Source organism: Esox lucius, chromosome 7 (assembly GCF_011004845.1).
Source record: "Esox lucius isolate fEsoLuc1 chromosome 7, fEsoLuc1.pri, whole genome shotgun sequence".
Classification (NCBI taxonomy): Eukaryota; Metazoa; Chordata; class Actinopteri; order Esociformes; family Esocidae; genus Esox; species Esox lucius.
In genome coordinates this window covers 6,236,914-6,260,048 of record NC_047575.1, presented here as the reverse complement: position 1 = coordinate 6,260,048, position 23,135 = coordinate 6,236,914, and the positions used below count along the sequence as shown (strand labels likewise).

The 23,135-nt window shown below is 42.1% G+C and overlaps 1 protein-coding gene across 1 annotated transcript; it reads left to right on the top strand.

The window, feature by feature from the left end:
- The first annotated feature begins 1,794 nt into the window (after window positions 1-1,794).
- On the top strand, window positions 1,795-22,506 carry LOC105027535 (apoptosis-inducing factor 3). Its single transcript, XM_034293069.1, has 18 exons — window positions 1,795-1,854; window positions 2,133-2,242; window positions 2,754-2,863; window positions 4,729-4,773; window positions 4,912-4,993; window positions 5,123-5,235; window positions 12,857-12,943; window positions 14,278-14,369; window positions 14,501-14,631; window positions 14,757-14,872; window positions 14,973-15,044; window positions 16,219-16,282; window positions 16,411-16,487; window positions 18,606-18,723; window positions 19,096-19,194; window positions 19,280-19,355; window positions 19,481-19,585; window positions 19,979-22,506. The coding sequence occupies exons 2-18, from the start codon at window positions 2,134-2,136 to the stop codon at window positions 20,016-20,018; spliced, it is 1,536 nt and encodes a 511-aa protein (XP_034148960.1). The 5' UTR covers window positions 1,795-1,854; window position 2,133; the 3' UTR covers window positions 20,019-22,506.
- The last annotated feature ends 629 nt before the right edge of the window (window positions 22,507-23,135 follow it).

Below are 23,135 nucleotides of genomic sequence, written 5' to 3'. Positions count from 1 at the left end.
TCTTTACGGTTATACAGTATTGCAACTATTTCTGGTAGGTTCCATGATTCTCTAGTCTTTTGACTTGATGAAAAAGTTAGTTGAAACGTTAGTCAGTTTAACTGTATCAATGTCATTCACGAATGGTCAATTAGCTGAATGTCATTCCTGAATGGCCAGTGGCAAAAGAGGATTTGTTCAGGATAGACACAACTTCGCTGGCTACAATCTTTTGTAGCTACTTTATGGGAAGCCTGAAATGAATTGTTTACTGTTATATTGCAACTGTTTCTGGTGAATTTTCAATTCATGTCTTAGGATTTCTTCAGGATAGACAAACACTTCGCTGGCTACACTATTCTCTCGTCATTTCACTTGATGAAAAAGTCGGTTATCGTCACCTATATTGATACAGTAGTTATTATATATCATTCATGTCATTCATGAAATTATTAAGAGAAATCAGGTTTAGAAACAGAATATGTATGTAGATGTTCATTTAATATTAACTGTAGGCCTAATTGACAAAAGTACATATTCAGTTTTTGTGCCTTTTGTTTGTGTTGGATGGGGTTAACTTTAATTTCTTTACTTGGATAGAATTTAAGTCATTAGATCAGTGTCTAACACAAACTATGAGACAGGTGTACTTTTAGCCAACCTTGACCAAAAATAACTTTATTTTGATAGATTTTACACCCGAGTTACTCTCAAAATACATGATGAAAATATGCTTAGGGGTGCCCAGACCCCCCAAACAAAGGCTTAGTCCCCCTATTCATGAATTTCTAGTGACGCCCCTGCCTTATGTTATGTTAGAAGTGCTCATCAAGCCAATCCAACTAGTGGGAGGTGCTTCAGGAAGCATGGGGTATAATCTCTTCAGATTACCTCAACAAATTGACAATTAGAATGTCAAAGGTCTGCATGTAATTGCTGCAAATGGTGGATTCTTTGACAAAAGGAACATTTGATGGACACAATTATTATTTCTATAAAAAAAAACATTATTTCTAACCTTTGCATGGTGATGTCTATTATTATGTTTTTCTGGTGAAACACATTTTCAAATTTCTTTACCCAAACATAAAACAACAATTTTCCAACGATGAATTAAATGAATGAGCAAGGTTTGCCTTGTCACCATGTCATGACCCCATTCATTATGAATGTTTAGTGCCTTGTCAGCCTTTCTCTATGCTGTTGTTGTGTCACACAGAAAGGCTCGCTATAGTCTAGTCCTACTCTTCAACCATCAATGAGGACTATACTCCACACAAAATCACAAATTCTAACAGATCTAGGCTAAATTAATTAATTAGTTAATATTTTTAGTTTTTGCAAAGATTTTTATGGAACATTATTTTGTATTGTTAAATAATCAACAATACGAGGGATGAAGGTGGGAGCACGCTCGATTGCCGGGGAAACGGACTCTTGTCCCATCACGATAGGTGCTTTCAGTTGATGCAAAGAATTCCTGTTAACACATTCTTTAAGGACTATCAAGGATTGTCGTAATTACTGTAGAATCGGGAAGATGTCTGCAAGGCTACGTGAGTACCATTTTCTGGTTAAATAAAGAGAGTGATAACCAAATTGTTGAATGAGGCTTGACTGGTGCATAAAAGCTGATGCATTTTCCGTTTGAATGTGTGGTTGTATTCATTCATCAACTCAGCTTCCATTTTGGAGGAAGCTGAGTTGTCAGCAAAAGGCATGTACAAACAAACACATATTGGTTAAATGGTTAAAAAAAATATGTAAGGTGTGTTTCATTACAGTTGGTAGCGAGTTGTTGTACACCGGCCTGGACGAAGCTTCTGAAGAGCTGACGGAGGTGGTGTGTCTGGAGTCCGATCTGCAGGATGGACAGTAAGAGAGAGGGTGGGGTAGGGAAAGTACATGGTTCAGAAAATATAGAGACGCAGATTCTTAAGCGCTCAGGGTTAGGGTAAATTCCACTTCAATTCCCATCAATTCAGGAGGTACACAAAAATACTTTCATGCTCTGTTATTCAGGAAACATTGAATTTGGAGTGGTTCCCGTTTGAAATGACCTGAATTTCAGTGAACCCCAGTCCTAACACCTGTAGCCCTGACACACATACACACACACAGCTGTTGTACATTGCACATGTGTGTGTGCACAGGATGATGGAAGTGGAGGTAGGACGTCACAATGTTCTATTGGCACGGAGTGAAGGCATGTACAGCGCCACTGGCAATCAGTGTACCCACTACGGAGCTCCCCTGAGCAGAGGTGAGGAAAGGCTGTCCCAGTGTAGGTTTGTGTGTATTGGGTTGAGTGTGTGGAAATGTGTGCTGGAGAGAGACATCAGATCTTGTCTTGTCCTTTATAAGGATGACAATAAAAGACTATACAAAAAAAGTTGCAAATGCTGAGCTATTGTACTGCATGCTCCATTGTTTTGTGTGCAATTGCTCAGAGTAAGATATATTTTTAAAAGGTCAAAGTATTGACACCTCTATTTTCAATACCTTTCAATACCTCACCTGGCAAATATAACAGCATTAAGGATAACTATCTCAGTATTTTCATCATTTACATGATTCAGAAATATTTGCTAATCTTTTACGAGAATGTAAATCATTTTGGACCAGACTACTGAACTGCAAGTCATGTGCTCAATCAGTGTATTGCCATGTTTTGTGGAGTGCAGCAGGAGAAGCTCCTGCATTACGGAATGTAAATGAGGACCATAGCAAGTGAAATAATTTGCTGTCATACTTGTTTATCTGTGTGTGTTTAGGGGTTCTTTCAGGGCACAATGTGCGCTGCCCGTGGCACGGTGCCTGCTTCAACATCCACACTGGAGACTTGGAGGAATACCCTGGCATGGACTGTCTACCCTGTCATAAGGTTGGAAAAGGGAGGGGGGACAAGATTGGTTAACTGTTTTACAAATGTAAAATGTTATTGGCTTTGGTTGACACTTATCAACATTGAAATTATATGTACAGTATCTAATTATTGGATAGGTTATTCTTTTTTTAGTTTATTTTTGGTTTAGAAAAAATATAATTTCCTAGCTTATATCACTGAGGTGGTATGAAATGTTGTTATATACAATTGTGCTCAGAAGTTTGCATACCATTGTTAATGTATTTACCATTTGTAAAGAAAACATGAGTGAGCTGGCAAAACACATTATTTTTTATGGGATTCACATTCAACTGTAGGTCATAACAGAATGGCACAATCATAAAACAAAAAACATGGCAACAAAGAAAATAATTAACTGACTCCTGTTCAAAAGTCTGCATACCTTTAGTTCTTAATACTGTGCATTGCCCCCTTTAGCATCAATGACAGCGTGCAGTCTTTTGTAATAGTTGTCAATGAGGCCCCAAATTCTTGCTGGTGGTATAGCTGCCCATTCGTCTTTGCAAAATGCCTCCAGGTCGTGCAAAGTCTTGGGTCATCTTGCATGAACCGCACATTTGAGATCTCCCCAAAGTGGCTTGATGATATTAAGGTCAGGAGACCGTGATAGCCACTCCAGACCCTTCACCTTTTTCTGCTGTATCCACTGGAGGGTCAACTTGGCCTTGTGCTTAGGGTCATTGTCGTGCTGGAAAGTCCAAGAGCGTCCCATGTGCAGCTTTCATGCAGAATAATGCAAATGGTCTGCCAGTATTTTCTGATAATTTTCACAAGATACCCTGTGCCTTTAGAGCTCACACAACCCCAAAACATCAGTGAGCCACCACCATGCTTCACAGTGGGGATGGTATTCTGTTCACTATAGGCCCTCCGCCTTGACCATAAAGCTCTATTTTGGTGTAATCCCTCCAAATTGCAGTTTGGGATGAAATCTTTCTTGGTCTACCTGACCTTGGCTTGGTATCAAGAGATCCCAGAATTTTCCACTTCTTAATAAGTGATTGAACAGTACTGACTGGCATTTGCAAGGCTTTAGATATCTTTTTATATCCTTTTTCATCTTTTCCATACATTACTTTGTTATGCATGTCTTTTGACAGTTTTTTTTTTGTTCCCCATTGCTCAGTATCTAGCCTGCTCAGTGCATCCACGTGAGAGCTAACAAACTCATTGACTATTTATAAACAGACACTAATTGCAATTTAAAAAGCCACAGGTGTGGGAAATTCACCTTGAATTGCCATTTTCACCTGTGTGTCACCTTGTGTGTCTATAACAAGGCCACGCATTCAACTTTTGATCAGGGACATTTGGGAGATTTCTGTTGTCATTATGATTTAAAAAGGAGCCAAACAACTATGTGTTAATAAATGGTTTCATATGATCACTATCCTTAAATAATTTTTTGCATGATCAGTCATATTTTCTAAATCAGTGCCAACATTTCACAATTTCTGCCAGGGTATGCAAACTTATGAGCACAACTGTATCAACATGCCAACATAATGTCTTTGATGCCATTGACACTAACTTGAAATTCAGTAAATGTTTTAATTGTTTGTTATATTCAACCTATCAATTTTGGTTTGTTGAAATGAATTTGGTCACCGATGGAACTATCCAAGCAAAAGTTAGGTGTAAAATGAATTAACATGATGACATAATCCAAAAATATTGTATGTTGAGAAACTTTTCAAATCAAAAGCATTTTCTGTGTATACAATGATACAGTAAATGATGACAAATAATGAAATAGCATAGTTTAAACTATATTTTGCTCTGTAGGGAGAGACGAACACAGGATGGCAGAATTCGATGACTTTGTTCTATATATTTTCCAGGTGAAAGTCGAAAACAACAAAGTGTATGTGTCCATAAACAAAAAGGTAATCAATAACAAATTTAAATTACAACAAAAATCTAAATTAAATACTGGAATATTAGAAAATGTATTTTAAGCATGCTGTATAGACACTGAAGGAGCAGAACAATTATTTAGGCTGTCATGTGGTTTATGTGAGTAGACAGTGAGACAGACCAAACGAATAAAGAAGATGGGCACCAGAGTACAAGGCGTCATGCACACCATCGTACTCCTTGGGGGAGGTGAGGAAGTGGCACTAAGACTTAAATGTCTCTGTATGTGCATGAGCCTTGTGTGTGGGGGTGTGTATATGCATTCTCATGGCTATACAGGAGAATGTGTGATGGTGTGCTCTCTTTTTGTAAGTACAGGGTCTGCTTCATTAGTGTGTGCGGAGACTCTGAGACAACAAAACTTTGGAGGCAGAATCATCATGGTAACCAGGGATGACCTTCTACCCTACGACAAAACACGACTTAGCAAGGTAGATTCACCTCCCTGTTTGGACGTACAATGCTTGCAGAAAGTACTCATACCCCACTTTCTCCAGACTTTGTTGCAGTACACAATGTATTTTTTATTTTAAAAAATATGCATGAGGACAAAGCAAAAATGTTTTTTACATTTTTACTTTTTTTAAATTAAAAAACCAGAATATCTCATGTATGTTAATATTCAGACATTTTAGTTTGAGTCACTTTGAGTCACTTGGCGATGCCTCTACCAGCTACACACCTGGGTTTGGCAGTTACTCTCATGGTTTACTGGTGTGTATGTTTCTGACCAAACTGTCAGAAACAGACTCCATGAGGGTGGAATGAAGAACCAGCATCCTCTAGTGGGACCTGTGCTCACAACCCAGAACAATGCTTTTGATTGGCATTCACCAGAGAACACCAACATTGGCAGATCTGCCATTGGCGCCACGTTCTCTTCACAGATGAGAGTTCACACTGCGCACATATGACAGACCTGAAAGAGTCTGGAGATGCTGTGGTGAACGTTATGCTGCCTGTAACATCAACCAGCATGACCAGTTTGGCGGTGGGTCAGCGATGGTCTGGGGAGGTATATCCTTTGAGGGTCGCACAGACCTCCTCATGCTAGCCAACGGTACCCTGACTGCTGTTAGGTACCGGGATGAAATCCAAAGACCCATCGTCAGATCTTACGCAGGTGCAGTGTACCCTGGGTTCCTCCTGGTGCAGGACAATGCCCTGCTTCATGTGGCCAGAGTGTGTAGGCAGTTCCTGAATGACAAAGGCATTGATGCCAGTGACTGGCCCTCACGTTTCCCAGACCTGAATCCAATTGAGAACCTCTGGAATGTTATATATCGGTGGATCTGACGCTGTCAATTAGCGCCACAGACTATCCAGGAGCTCACTGATGCCCTGATCCAGGTCTGGGAGGAGATCCTCCAGGACACCATCTGCTGTCTCATCAGGACCATGCCCTGATGTTGTTGGGAGTGCATACAGGCACGTGGGGCCATACACACTACTGAGTCACTTTATGAGTTGCTGGGATGAAATTCATGCAAGTTGGAAGAGCCTGTGATTTCAATTGTTTACTTTGATTTTTGGTGTGAGTTTGAATTCGGCCCTCAATTGGTTGATGATTTTGGTTTCCATTGACCGTTGTTATTTTGTTCTCAACGAATTGCACAATTTACAGTAAAGATATTGATCTTTAATATATTTCGTTCATCAAGACCCAATGTATGATTTAGGTGTTCCCTTAATTTTTTGAACAGAGTAATCAAAAGGACACAGGAACTCAATTTCATGTGTCAGATGTTCTGAATTATTTTACAGGAGATTTTTTATTTTATTTTTCAAAATGTGAAATTGTGTTTTCACTTTATCATCACAGGTTATGTAGACAGATGGCAAGATTGAAGTATATTTAATGAATTATAAATGAAATCTTAGAAACAATGAAATGTGGAGAAAGTTAAGAGGTCTGAATACTTTCCAAAGGCAATGTGCATAATTCTGACCTGAACAGGAAAATTCTTGTTCATGTTCTAACTCTGAAAACTGATGATTTTCTGGTATATTTTCCAAAATGCAGATAGGATTGTTTTGATGCCCATGTAGATGGGAACAATAACTACAGCAAACAAAGTTACTTGTTGAGAAATGCTTCTCCGTTGTTGAGGGTTGGCATTTCTGATTGTTCACTGTGTTTAATTCCAGGGACATTCATGGTTGTATATGTGCTAACAGGCTTGATGGGGCATGCACCTCCAATGTGCCTGTTACTTTTATGTTCAAATACATTTTGTAGTGCAACTGGGAGCAGGGTACTAAAATGCAATCATATAACGAAAAACTCACCATTCATAAACTGGTCATATTTGTATATCCAGTAAATTAGAATAATTTGACGGTAGAGATAAAACACAAAAACATCAGGGTATTTTTCATGGCAAAGTGTAGCTATATGGCAAAACGTTTGTGTACTAATGCTGGCAAACTCTTTAAAATGTTTACTTTTCTGCCATATTCACTCGACCATTCTAATAGCTACACATTGTACTATATTGTTGTACTGTATCCCACTGGCTTGGGTGGTTGTCCCACCTACAATTCTTGTTGGACATCCCATTCCAAAACCATGCCCATTAATATGAAGTTAGCCACCCCTTTGCAGCTATAACAGCCACAACTCTTCTGTGAAGGATTTTCACAAAATTTTGGAGCGTCTTGTTCCCCCATCAGCCAGAAGAGCATTTGTGAAGTCAGGCACTGATGTTGGACAAGAAAGCCTGGCTCGCAATCTCCATTCCAATTCATCCCAAAGGTGTCCAATGGGGTTGAGGTCAGGACTCTGTGCAGGCCACTCGAGTTCCTCCACACCACTCTCATCGAACCATGCCTTTATGGACCCCGCTTTGTGCACAGGGGCACAGTCATTCTGGAATAGGAAAGGGCCTTCTCCAAACTGTTGCCACAAAGTTGGAAGCACCCAACCTTCTTAAATATCTTTGTATCCTGTAGAATTAATATGACCCTTCGCTGGAACTAAGGAGCTTAGCCCAAACCCTGGAAAACAGCCCCAGACCATTAATCCTCCTCCATCAAACTTTTCAGTAGGCACTATACATTCTGGTAGGTAGCATTCTCCTGGCATCCACCGCACCCAGATTCGTCCATCAGACTGCAGAGAATGAGAATACGTTTCCACTGCTCCAGAGTTCAGTGGCAGCTTGCTTTACACCACTCCAGCTGATGCTTGATGTGAGGCTTGTGTACAGCTGCTAGGCTATGGAAGCCCATTTTAAGAAGCTCCCGTCGCACAGTTCTTGTGCTGATGTTGATGTTTGGATCTCTGCTGGGTTGTTTTTGCTCCCAGATGCTTCCACTTCATAAGTATAGCACATTCAGTTGACTGAGACAGATCTAGTAGGGCAGAAATTTCACAAACAGACTTGTGGCAAAGGTGGCGTCCTATGACAGTGAGCTCTTAAGTACGACCGACTATATCTCTGTCTATGGAAATGTCATGGTTATATGCTGGATTTTATGCACCTGTGAGCAATGGGTGTGGCTGAGACCCCTGAATCTAATAATTAGTAGGGGTACCACACACTTTTGGCCATATAGTGTATATACATTATCTCACAAAAGTGAGTACACCCCTCACTTTTTTGGAAATATTTGATTATATCTGTTGATGTGACCACACATGAACAGATATAAAATGACTCTTTGCTACAATGTAAAGTAGTGAGTGTACAGTTTGTATAACAGTGTAAATATGTTGTCCCCTCAAAATAACTCAACATTAATGTCTAAACCGCTGGCAACACAAGTGATTACACCCCTAAGTGAAAATGTCCAAAGGGGGCCCAATTAGCCATTTTCCCTCCCTGGTGTCACAAGGTCTCAGGTGTGAATGGGAAGCAAAGGGTGTTTTAAATTTGGTGTTATCGCTCTCATACTGGTCACTGGAAGTTCAATGTGGCACCTCATGGCCAAGAACTCTCTGAGATTCTGAAAAAAATAATTGTTGCTCTACATAAAGATAGCCTAAGTTATAAGAAGATTGCCAAGACCCTGAAACTGTGCTGCACCACGTTGGCCAAGACCATACAGCGGTTTAACAGGACAGGTTCCACTCAGAACAGGCCTCGCCCTTGGTCGACCAAAGAAGTTGAGTGCACATGCTCAGCGTCATATCCAGAGGTTGTGATTGGGAAATTGACATATGAGTGCTACCAGCATTGCTGCAGAGGTTGAAGGGGTGGGGGGTCAGTCTGTCAGTGCTCAGGCCATATGCCGCACACTGCATCAAATTGGTCTGCATGGCTGTCGTCCCAGAAGGAAGCCTCTTCTAAACATGATGCACAAGAAAGCCCACAAACAGTTTGCTGAAGACAAGCAGACTAAGGACTTGGATTACTGGAACCAGTGAGGGAACCTTGAATGTCAACGTGTACTGTGACATACTGAAGCAGAGCATGTTCCTCTACCTTCGGAGACTGGGCCGCAGGGCAGTATTCCAACATGATAACGACCCTAAACGAACCTCCAAGATGACCACTGCCTTGATAAAGAAGCTGAGGGTAAAGGTGATGGACTGGCCAAGCATGTCTCCAGACCTAAACCCTATTGAGCATCTGTGGGGCAACGGAAGGTGGAGGAGCGCAAGGTCTCTAACATCCACCAGCTCCATGATGTTGTCATGGAGGAGTGGAAGAGGACTCCAGTGACAACCTGTGAAGCTCTGGGGAACTCCATGCCCAAGAGGGTTAAGGCAGTGCTGGAAAATAATGGTGGCCACACAAAATATTGACAATTTGGGTCCAGTTTTGACATTTTCACTTAGGGGTGTACTCACTTTTTAGGCAGTTTAGACATTAATGGCTATGTGTTGAGTTATTTTGAGGGGACAGCAAATATACAAGCTTTACACTCACTACATTACATTGTAGAAAAGTGTCATTTCTTCAGTGTTGTCACATGAAAAGATATAATAAAATATTTCCCTCTCTTTTGTGAGATACTGTACAAATTTCTGAATCCAACTTGATGTTTTTCACAAGACCTTGTATATGCAGTCTTAAATTGAGAAACTCATCTCTCTTGAAACTCAGTTACTTGTGCGTTGCTCCTATTTTTTTATTGTATCTAAGATTTCAGGAAAACCATCAACTCGCTTATGTTTTCAAAGCAATTTCAGCTTACTGAGTAACAACAGTGAAAGCCCACTGCATTTCTTCAAATTCCCTTTTCAATGTGGCTGCACAACAATGAACAGCTGTATCATTGGCATTGAACTTAAGACCAACATTAGGCACATTTTTTAATTTTTTGTATAGTCATCATCATCATCATCTTCCGCTTATCCGGGGCCGGGTCGCGGGGGCAGCAGTCTAAGCAGGGATGCCCAGACTTCCCTCTCCCCAGACACTTCCTCCAGCTCTTCCGGGGGGACACCGAGGCGTTCCCAGGCCAGCCGGGAGACATAGTCCCTCCAGCGTGTCCTAGGTCTTCCCCGGGGTCTCTTCCCGGTGGGACGGGACCGGAACACCTTCCCAGGAAGGCGTTCCGGAGGCATCCGAAACAGATGCCCAAGCCACCTCAGCTGACCCCTCTCGATGTGGAGGAGCAGCGGCTCTACTCTGAGCTCCTCCCGGGTGACTGAGCTTCTCACCCTATCTCTAAGGGATCGCCCAGCCACCCTGTCTTCACCACGACAGACCGATACATCGACCGCATTACTGCAGAAGCTGCACCGATCCGTCTGTCAATCTCTCGTTCCATCCTTCCCTCACTCGTGAACAGGACCCCTAGATACTTAAACTCCTCCACTTGAGGCAGGCACTCTCCACCAACCTGAAGTGGGCAAGCCACCCTTTTCCGACTGAGGACCATGGCCTCGGATTTGGAGGTACTGATTTTCATCCCCACCGCTTCACACTCGGCTGCAAACCGTCCAAGTGCATGCTGAAGGTCCTGGCTTGAAGGGGCCAACACGACAACATCATCCGCAAAGAGCAGAGACGAAATCGTGTGGTCCCCAAACCTGACACCCTCCGGCCCCTGGCTGCGCCTAGAAATTCTGTCCATAAAAATTACGAACAGAACCGGTGAGAAAGGGCAGCCCTGCCGGAGTCCAACATGCACAGGGAACAAGTCTGACTTACTGCCGGCAATGCGGACCAAGCTCCTGCTTCGGTCGTACAGGGACCTGACAGCCCTTAGCAAAGGACCCAGGACCCCATATTCCCGAAGCACTCTCCACAGGATGCCGCGAGGGACACAGTCGAATGCCTTCTCCAAATCCACAAAACACATGTGGACTGGTTGGGCAAACTCCCATGAACCCTCCATCACCCCGTAGAGGGTATAGAGCTGGTCCAGTGTTCCACGGCCTGGACGAAAACCACACTGTTCCTCCTGAATCTGAGGTTCTACTATCGGCCGTATTCTCCTCTCCAGAACCCTGGCATAGACTTTCCCGGGGAGGTTGAGAAGTGTGATCCCCCTATAGTTGGAACACACCCTCCGGTCCCCCTTCTTATATCAACTGGGGATGTCGTCGGGCGGTGGAAGGAGTACTTCGAGGATCTCCTCAATCCCGCCGTCACGTCTTCCATTGAGGAAGCAGAGGATGATGGCTCAGAGGTGGACTCATCCATCACCCGGGCTGAAGTCACCGAGGTGGTTAAGAAACTCCTCGGTGGCAAGGCACCGGGGGTGGATGAGATCCGCCCTGAGTACCTCAAGTCTCTGGATGTTGTGGGGCTGTCTTGGCTGACACGCCTGTGCAACATCGCGTGGCAGTCGGGGACAGTGCCTCTGGGATGGCAGACCGGGGTGGTGGTCCCTCTTTTTGTATAGTATAAGTATTTAGTATAAGTGTTGTGCTCTGTGGCACTCCTGTCTGAGGAATGAGACGTTTCATTGCAATCAACTGGAGTCCATCAACCATGAGACTGCCTGACCTGATAATCCACTCTAGATCAATCTTTTCAACATGATGTTATGATCAACATTGTAAAATACCCAATAATAACCTTCAAAAACATTTTTGCTACAATAGTAGTGCTATGCTGCTTTCTGAATCCTGATTTTTACTTAGATAAAATGTTTCAACATTTCAGATAAAAATGTCTACAGTGAACACAAATATTAATCTGCCATGCCAGCTGCTTGAAGAGCACACTTCCCCAGCGTGCCAGTGTGACCATAGAAGGTGAGCATTTGCCCACTGCGGTCTGTTATGACGCTAACTGCAGGTCAGGTCAAAAGCCTGGAGATTAGCTTCTCCGAGACGGTTTCGGAAATGTTGTCCAAAAATTATGTAGTTGTGCAAACCCAGGTGGCTGGACTCATACGATATACGTGAATATGCTAGATATGGAGGTTTTGAGCTGTCGTAATTACACATGGTTTGCAGTTGTGAAGCGGGTTTGACATACTGTTAAATTCTCAAAAACTATTTTGGAGGCAGCTTATGGTAGAGAAATAAACATTCAGTTATTTGGCAATAGTTTTGCTACTCTTTCCCTAGTCATCATGCCAATTGAACATCTTCTTAAAAATGTTAGACATATGTGGCATTGTTTTTGGTGACAAAATGGCATCGGGATACAGATCAGAGCAATGCAGATTTAAGGGTATGAGTATGCCCACCTGGGGAATGAGTATGCTGCTGCAGTGTCAGGTGGACGGATGCTGAGAGACATTCTCAATAGAAGAGTGCACAACTTTCCAGAGAAATAAGCATTTAGTGTATTTGGAACACAGGACCAACACTTTACATTTATATGAGTTCATATTTCTTTAACCTACAGCTTTAATCTGTCTTGGAGCAGGTTCTCATAGCAAGTGCCCATAAATGTTTTTTCTCTTGTTTAAGCTTTGACACCTACTCAGGTAACCCAGGTTATCCTTACCATTGATCTATGGCGTTGGGGCAATGTTTATTAGTTTTTCCCCACAAAAATAAACAATCAATTTTAACATCATTCATAGGCAATCCTGCTCCAATCAGAATAATACAAATCATATAACAAATGTATGATATTTTCTGATGTCTGATAATTTGATTAATAACTTTTTTAATGCAGTTGTCCCCTCGTCCCTTAGGTGATGAATGTGGAGAGTGACACCATTCTGCTGAGGAGGATGGAGTTCTTCCAAGAGTATGACATTGAGGTGTGGCTCAGCAAAGAGGTGGGTACATTACAGCTGTATTTGTCTGTCTCCATTGTCCTCATTCTATTAGTCTTTACTGTACAACACGTCTACAGTTGGGTTCATTTACTTTCTTGGGAAAACGATTCTCAATGATCACACTGGATTTCAATTGTCTGATGTTGAAAATGTTCAATAAACTTAAAAAACATGAATTTTGCAATGGTTTACAACCTCTCAGGAACCCTCATGTCCTGTGTCAATGTGTGTTACTCTCATAGGCCCTGTCAATGTGTGTTACTCTCATAGGCCCTGTCAATGTGTGTTACTCTCATAGGCCCTGTCAATGTGTGTTACTCTCATAGGCCCTGTCAATGTGTGTTACTCTCATAGGCCATTTCAATGTGTGTTACTCTCATAGGCCCTGTCAATGTGTGTTACTCTCATAGGCCCTGTCAATGTGTGTTACTCTCATAGGCCCTGTCAATGTGTGTTACTCTCATAGGCCCTGTCAATGTGTGTTACTCTCATAGGCCCTGTCAATGTGTGTTACTCTCATAGGCCCTGTCAATGTGTGTTACTCTCATAGGCCCTGTCAATGTGTGTTACTCTCATAGGCCCTGTCAATGTGTGTTACTCTCATAGGCCCTGTCAATGTGTGTTACTCTCATAGGCCCTGTCAATGTGTGTTACTCTCATAGGCCCTGTCAATGTGTGTTACTCTCATAGGCCCTGTCAATGTGTGTTACTCTCATAGGCCCTGTCAATGTGTGTTACTCTCATAGGCCCTGTCAATGTGTGTTACTCTCATAGGCCCTGTCAATGTGTGTTACTCTCATAGGCCCTGTCAATGTGTGTTACTCTCATAGGCCCTGTCAATGTGTGTTACTCTCATAGGCCCTGTCAATGTGTGTTACTCTCATAGGCCCTGTCAATGTGTGTTACTCTCATAGGCCCTGTCAATGTGTGTTACTCTCATAGGCCCTGTCAATGTGTGTTACTCTCATAGGCCCTGTCAATGTGTGTTACTCTCATAGGCCATTTCAATGTGTGTTACTCTCATAGGCCCTGTCAATGTGTGTTACTCTAATAGGCCCTGTCAATGTGTGTTACTCTCATAGGCCCTGTCAATGTGTGTTACTCTCATAGGCCATTTCAATGTGTGTTACTCTCATAGGCCATTTCAATGTGTGTTACTCTCATAGGCCCTGTCAATGTGTGTTACTCTAATAGGCCCTGTCAATGTGTGTTACTCTCATAGGCCCTGTCAATGTGTGTTACTCTAATAGGCCCTGTCAATGTGTGTTACTCTCATAGGCCCTGTCAATGTGTGTTACTCTCATAGGCCCTGTCAATGTGTGTTACTCTAATAGGCCCTGTCAATGGACACAGAGAAGAAGACAGTAACATTTGATGACGGTTTAGTCCAGAGCTACGACCAGCTCCTCATATCCACAGGATGTAGGTGTGTACACACACCATTTACCCCAATATTTTCACCAGTCCACAACCTATCTGAACACCAAAGTTGTTCAGTTTGAAAGGGGAATGCTCATTCTACTGATTCTAATTCCCCATTCAAACCCTGGTGTATAGAGCAAAGGGTCTGGAGTGTCCAGGGAAAGACCTGCAGAACGTAATGATGCTGGAGACACCAGAAGATGCCAGACAGATCCATGCTGCCTGCATAGGCGCTCGTATCGTCATCGTGGGGACGTCCTTTGTCGGTATTTACGGGAGTGTGATAACGTATCCTAACCCACTGATCTTGGATCATCTACTGCATTTCAAATTGACCCCTTATGCAACAGCAGTGCACTTTTTGTAGACCGCTACATGTTGTTTTGTTCAGGCATGGAGGTGGCATCCTATATGACGGACAAGGCCACTAGCATCACAGTGATTGGCAGCAGTGAAATGCCCTACCAGAAGACACTTGGTCTTGAGATCGGCAAGGTCACCATGATGGTAAGCCCAGGGAATACCAGCCATTCTTGCTGTCGGTAGCTTTACCAGTCTTAGCTCAAACACCTCTCATCCTCTCCATTTTCCTATGGTGTGTTGACAGATGCTCTCACAGAAGGATATCAAGTTCTATATGAATGACAATGTGAAAGAGGTTCGCGGAAATAATGGCAAGGTACAGTAGAAAGACCTCCTTGTTGGTGTCCTGCCAGCTGTTATCTACATTTCTATAAAAGTTTGACTCAAAATCTTCAGCTGTTATTAACAAAGTACAGTCCATTCAGAAAGTAATCAGACCCTTCCACTTTTTCCACATTTTGTTACATTACTGTCCTATTCAAAAATGTATAAAAAGAAAAATCCTCATCAATTTTCACACAACACCCATAACGACCAAGACATTATTAATATTTTTTTCAAATGTATAACAAAACCAAAAAAACACATACATAAGTATTCAGACCACCTCACACAGTACTTGGTTGAGTTGATTACAGCCTCCAGTCTTCTTGGGTATGATGCCACAGTACAAGCTTGGCACACCAATTTGGGGACCCTCTCCCATACTTCTCTGCAGATCCACTCAAGGTCTGTCAGAACATCTATTTTCAGGTCTCTTCAGCGATATCCTATCAGGTTCAATTCCAAGCTCTGGCTGCGACACGCAAGGATATTCACAGACTTGACCTGAAGCTACTCTTTGCTGTCCGCATATAGATATGGGTGTGTCTTTCCAAATAATGACCAATCAATTCAACTTACCACAGGTAAAGCATCTAAAGGATGATTAATGGAAACAGGATGCACCTGAGCAAATGTTTTTGTAACATAGCAAAGGGTCTAAATACTTGAATACTGATATTTTAGTTTTTTCATACATTTGCAAAATTGCCTAAAGGCCTGTTTTTGATTGGTCATTATGATTATCGTTTGTTGATTGTAGAGGACAAAAATCTATTTTATCCATCTTAAAATAAGTGTACTTAAGGGGTTTGAATACTTTCTGAATGCATTGTATGGGACAAATTCGATTTATATACATTGGCTGGTCAGATTATTGGTGCTGTCCCAATGTGCTGAGAGCTATTGTTGAATTAGTTGTTTAAAGCATAATAGGAGAATGTTCAAGAGTCTTTGCCTTAACTTCTTTGTTCTTGATTTAGCCAAACAATTCTTCAACAATTAAGAATGTACCACCAAGTTCTACCACTGTAGAATAGTGGGCTGACAGCCATTTTTCTACAGTGGCTGTAAGCCCACTGGGAAACCTTGGTCTGACCAGCTGATGTATCAACATGTATGCGGTATTGCGGTGTCAGGTCATTCTGTGAATGTTTGTTTCTTTGTAGGTAAAAGAGGTTGTGCTGAAAAGTGGGACAGTCTTTCCTGCTGATGTTTTAATCGTTGGGATCGGTATGTAAATCACAATGATTTCATTTTCTATCCTAAATAAGCTCATAAAGACCTACTGTATGTCTGTTCTGATATCATCTCAGTCTCTCCTTTGACCAAGTAATTCTTCCCTCTGTCCCTCCCTCTAGGTGTGATCCCAAACGCAGAGTTCCTGCAGAGTACTCCCATAGTCATGGACTCTAGGAACTTTGTCATAGTGGACAAGGTGAGCTCCAATTAAACACATACCTATGGCATGTTGTTGTCAGGAGTTGGAGTCAGGCACAGGATGGTGATGAAAACAACAGGTTTATTTCCAACAACCCAATGCACTCTGGAGGAGAGTTAACCTCCCATACAAAAAAGGGCTGCTACAGCGCAGCTTACACAAACATAAGATGAGATAACAGAACACTTCCCAGATACAGATCAACAGCTATATGGCTGGTCTGAAGTTAAAACAGAACAGGTCATTTCTCTCACACATGACAGAGCATTCACAATACAGCACAAAGACAGGGGGAAACAGAGGGAACATTTATACATGTAATGACTGAGGAATGAGTACTAGGTTTGAGCAATGAAACAGTACAGTCCGGGGTGCGTTCAAAATGGATGGCGAACGCGGCGTCTAAAAGGCCGGCGATGTAGACCGCTGGAGCTGTGACAAGCCAGGGGAAGGATCAGCACCAGAGGGAGAAGTGACAGCTGTTGACCTATTTAGTCCCATAGACTGAGGGTAGCAGTATAATGTGTCTATGCACAAAGTTCCCTCTGTAAGTATTTGGACAGAAAATAATAGTTTCTTCTTTTGGGTCTATAATCCAAAAGTTCTCATTTTAAATTATAAATTATTTTAAAAAACAAGGTTGAAGTATAACATTCTGGGACAGATTGAATGTGGTTTTTCAGACCTGTGATTTTCCATTGAATTTGATTTTCTTTTGTCCATGACTTGTCTTAATCTGTGACTGGGAAATTATGGGATAATGTCCAAAGGATTTGATCATTTATGTCATATTTGGTCACATACCCTTGCATGTAATAACTGCCTGATGTCTGAGACCCATTGACCACACCATGCTTAGTTACTTTTCTGGTAATGCTCTTCAGACCGGTACTGTACTTAACTTCTTGTTGTTTGTTCTGAGGACTTTTTGTCTTCAATTGTTTCTGTAGAAAATGAATTTGGCCAATAAAGAACTCCCTAGTTTTTTTTCAAAGATTACTTTTATAGAACTGCCGACTTGGAGGTATTTTGTGGCCCTGCTGTTTCTGTACCTTTCTGTCCACCGTCTCTTGCTTGGCTGGTGAAGTCTTTTGTAGGCGGGTATGGCTGACACATCCACATCTACCTCTTGGAGTGTGATCCTGATCTGTCTGAAATTGTAGGTTTTTTCGGAATGGTCATCGACTGAATAGGTCTTCCTTGGTCTACCAGGTTGTTCGCCACTGCTGAAGGCTTTTTTTCTTCTTTTTAATTTGTAACAGTGAGAGACACATGGAATGGTCACAAAGAATGTGTTCAGGGCCCTTGAGGGCATTATATTAACAAAAACAGTTGGGTGAGGGGAGGAGATGGGGGATAAATCAAATTGAAAGGACAACCCCTTTTTTGGGGTGGCAGCTTCAACTCTGAGGCGGCATCTCTGTGGGGGTTTGGGGGGTGCTGGCGGTCCTAACTTTGGTGGCCCCTGCATCCTCCACCTCCAAGCCATCATCCTCCACCTCCAAGCCATCCTCCTCCACCTCCAACCATCCTCCTCCACCTTCAAGCCATCCTCCTCCACCTCCAAGCCATCCTCCTCCACCTCCAACCATCCTCCTCCACCTTCAAGCCATCCTCCTCCACCTCCAAGCCATCCTCCTCCACCTCCAAGCCATCCTCCTCCACCTTCAAGCCATCCTCCTCCACCTCCATCTTGCAGTGTTCTCTGGTTCCACATTTTCTTTTCGCCTCCGTCCCAAGCTGCTCCCTGGGAGGTCTAAAATGCCTCCACTGACGAGGTCCCAAGAGGAGGCAGGTGTATAGGGGTGGGGATGGCCCAGCTGGAGGCCCCTGGAAGATTCTAGAAGCTACCAGCTTTTTCTGTTTGGGGGCATTGGTGCATTTGTTAATTTGTGGGATGTGGTCACATTTGCAATCCCCCCCAGCAATCTAAGCCGCTTTCTCTGGTCCACATGTACTGCTGGATTATAGGGTTGGGTCTGGGCCTCCGCTCTTTCATGAAAAAACTCCCTACACTATCTTTTCCTTATTTTCGTCTCAATATAGCATAAAATGCCTGAAAAATGATATGCATTAAACAATATCAATAGAAATGTTGTTTTTCTCTCTATTCAGTACATGAGGACCAATGTTCCTGATGTGTTCTGTGGAGGAGACCTGGCAACCTTCCCCCTGACCATGGCCAAAAACCAGATGGTCAATATAGGTCACTGGCAGATGGCACAGGCACACGGTAAGTAGTGAGGCGACAGATAGTGAGGCGTATCAGTCCAGAGTCTGACCAGTGTACTGAAAGGTTGCTGATTTAAATCCCTGTGCTGCTGACAAGGTGAAACATCTGTAGTTGGCTTCTTAAAATAAGGAGCTTCAACTTAATTGCACCTGTAAGTCAGTTTGGTTAAGAGGGTCTAAATGACTCTAATGTAACTTGGGCTGATGTAACAAGTGCCTTACACTTTTGACTTCTAACATTTGCTTCAATTTGCCATTAGTCTTATAACATTTAATAATAATTAATAATCAATAATCTTTCCGATATTATCAAGAAAATGTAAACCTTTTAATGTTTCATTGAAGTATGCTGGTCTGTGCATGCTTTGTTTAGGAAGAATAGCTGCCCTAAACATGCTGGAAAAAAACACTGAGCTCAACTCAATACCTTACTATTGGACTGTACTGCTGGGGAAGAACATCCGATATGCAGGTATCCACTGTACACACCTGAACATACACACACACACACACACACACACACACACTGATAATGTATGTGTTTGTGTCCATTGCAGGCTATGGGGAAGGATACACTGACATAGTGATAAAAGGAAGAGTGGAAGAACAGAAGTTCCTGGCCTTTTATATTAAGTGAGTGTCCACTTTGCATGGCTTTGCATGTGTGGGTGAGCATGCCATGTATGTACGTCCGAGTATGTGTGTGTGTGTGTGCGTGCGTGCGTGTGTGCGTGTGTTAACCCTTTGTCTCTCCATAGGAATGGCGAGGTAATAGCAGCAGCCAGTCTGAACTATGACCCTGCTGTTTCTGCTGTAGCCGAGAGGTTGGCTACCGGAAATGTCATCACCAAGGAAGAGGCTGAGTATGTGGCTAAACCCCATCCTTGTCTCTTCCAATCACACTCTCACTGGAACATCATTATGTTCAACAGACAGGCAGTGAGAAAGCAAGGTGGCCAGGCAGCCATATACACAGGCAGGCTGGTGTACTAATGTGTAGAACAGCTTATCTTAAGTGAGTGTAATCTTTCATTTTATAATTTGATTTACTGATGTGGAAGGATAGGCAGAGGTGATTTAAAGTGGGCAGAGTTGCTTAAACATCAATCTGAGAGGCAGCTCTTCCTCTCAGGCTATAATCAGGGCAACAACGTATCCAGTAGGGCTACCATTCAGGCAGGCAGGCACAAAGACAGACAGAAAACACACATGCACACAGCAAATTTTAATGTTTATTTTCCCTATTTTTCTCCCAGATCAAATGACTTAAGCTGGCTTAAGATGAAACTGTCCTGAATATCCGTTCTCCCGCTCATGACTCGTCATCACTTCATCGCAGACAAACATAATCTCCCGCTCATGACTCGTCATCACTTCATCGCAGACAAACAGAATCTCCCACTCATGACTCGTCATCACTTCATCGCAGACAAACAGAATCTCCCGCTGTCCATCTCAGTTCCTCAGGCAAACCTCCTAATCCCTTCTTTACCACCTGTCGGAAAAGAATGACACGCAATGCTAAGTTGGGACTAGGGGTGAAGTGGGAGGTTATCGCATTTAAACCGCCAAAACAACATATACCTCTGACAAACAGATATTTTTTTGGGGGGGGGGGTTTACATTCATGAGGATGAGTTTTCTAGGTTTTCCATTTTGGGGAACGTTAAACAGTTGTGATGTCACCAATGTCCTCAAGTTGTGTCAACTTATCTCTCACGTCAACCTCCCGATAATGCAGGCACGACAGCAAAGTAGCGTCACGTTATTTAGTGTTCTACTGTCTGTGCTTATTTTAGGTTTCTGTGGAAGGCAGTTGCCGGGGTCACACGTGGTTGACAGTAATGGCAGGTTTGGCCATGCAGACGGACCAATGAGAACACTGTTTAGGGGATTAGATGGACAGAGGGCAACAGCCGCGGTCTTTGAGGCAGAGATGCTGAATTAGGCAAAGTGAACAAAACAGGCTGTGGTCAGGATAATTGACATGGACAAAAACACAACACAAAGAGACAACACCAAAACGCGTACAAAAGAACTGCTGCGCTGATTCTCTCTCTCTCTACTCTCTTTCTGTCCTTCCCTCTAACTTTAACTCTATCTCTCTTTGTCTCCCGCTGTCTTTGGTTCTGCTTGAAGATACATTCAAACGATTCATATCACTACAGAGATACACTGCCTTGCAAAAGTATTTAAACCCCTGACCAGTTCTCTCACTTTACTGAATTACAAATGTTACATTGACATTTTACTCAATATCATTTGATATTTTTATTTGATAACATTGACACTCAACATCAATTATTGGCAGGCTATTGTAAGAACATTGGTTTAGTGTTGGGAACTATTTATAAGAGCAATAAAAAAAGGCAATATACTGTATTGCTTGTGTATGTACTGTATTCAACCCCTGTGATGTGGAAGCTCCAAGTTTACAAAGAAATATCCCTAATGTGAACATAGTTACCCAACCTTTGGCCTCTGCCAAATTCTGCATAAAAAGCCATGGATCATTGGTCAAGCATTCTACAGAGGTTAAAGATATAGGAATACAAATGCATAATTAGGAAAAGAGTAAAAAAAATACAAGTGATTGGATATCTCAGTGAGCACAGTTGGATCAAACATCAGGAAGTAGAAGCAGGTTCTGCCCAAAAAAGGCTGTCCTTTAAAACTCAGCTCAAACAAAGAGTCTTGTTAGAGAATTCACAGAGATGCCAACATGCCTTTGAAGATTTTACACATTCAGTGGCTGGGTGTGAAGTAGTGGGTGCCTGATCAGTCATATCAAGAGCTTTGAAAGAAACTTGTCTGTATTGGAGGGTGGTAAAAGCTTGAGAGTGACCCAGATGCAATCTGGGAAAATATTTTTTTTTGTCAAATGAGACCAAGAGTTTTTTGGCCAAAGCTCAAAATGTTGTGTTTCCTGACCTAAAACCGCCCATGCCTTAATGCACACCATCCTTACAGTGAAGTATAGTGGTGTAAGCATCATGCTGTGGGCATGCTTCTCATTAGCATGGATTGGCCAGCTTGCTAAAATGTAAGTAAGAATGAATGTAAGTAAAAATGTAAGTAAGACTGGGAAATACTGCCAGAGAACATGGTTCAGTCCATGAATCTGTGATACCATTTGAAAATGTTGGTCAACAGTCATTGCCAAATCAAAGTGAACAACTTGACCCAAATCTGCCAAGATGAATGGACCAAAATCCCTCCAACACTGTATCAGTTTTTTCAAATAAAATATCAAACGGAAACAAAATTTACCATTTGTAATTCAGTAATACAGTATGAGTGAATTGGTCTCGTGTCTGAATACTTTTACAACGCAATGTATTTAGCTGGAATAGTTCTGCTCTTCATGAAGATAAGAGCTAAGTACAATCAGTCAGGTGTCATGGGGAAAAGATACAAAAGTAACAGACGAGAACCTCTTATTTTTTACACAAACTGACTTTGATGGCTAAGATGGAATATTAACATGTGGTTGTACATGGCATTTACCAAAGTGAATGTCAAATTTTACAAAATGTTTGGATTCAAAAAGTTCTCAGGAATTACAATATCCTAAACCGTCACTATCCCTGCGTATTCATCACTGTCTTCCTTTTTATTAGTTTAGCTGTATTTGCCAGTTGCCCTGTCATCCAGGGAAGGTAAGGTCTGCCACCCAATGATGGGTAGCAGGAGTGTTTCTGACAATGTGTGCCAAATGTGAAACTATTCCCTATTTAGTGTACCACTGTTGTCAAATCTGGGGTGGCCGGTTGCCTAGTAGTTTACTGGAAGGTTATGACTGAAATGTTGCTTTTTTAAATTACCAAGCTGACAAGGTCAAACATTTGTAATTGTGCCTTTTAGCAAGGAACTTAACGCTAATTATTGTATGTTGATCTGGAAAAGAGCTAAAACAACAGAAATGTAAACATGTAATATTAAATAGGGAATAGAGTGTAATTTTGGACTCAACCTGACTGCTCCTGGAACAGTGTAGGTTTCTATGTTAATAATAAATGTGGTTACCCAGCAATCATTTTCTGATTATATTATTTAAAATTTCATATAGTGTCAGTGTAACAAATGTAATCATGAAGCTCTTGCATTTTTTTTTTTTAAGAAAACACCACAGCCAGTGGTCCCAGTTGGTCTATTATTTATTCTGATGACAGACACAATAATCATCAGAATGTGAAGGGCAACATGTGTTAATGAATTTGGATATTAATCTGCAGCATGGAATCTGTATTAGCAGGGAGCCATTGTGAGGATTACAATCTAAAATGGTAGCTAACATACTTAACAATCTGAGCTACATATAAAAAGCACAGTCCAGGAAGCCCCTCATTCCTTAATGAGTACAGTACCAACATATTGTGTATATACAGCTACGGAAAAAATTAAGAGACCACT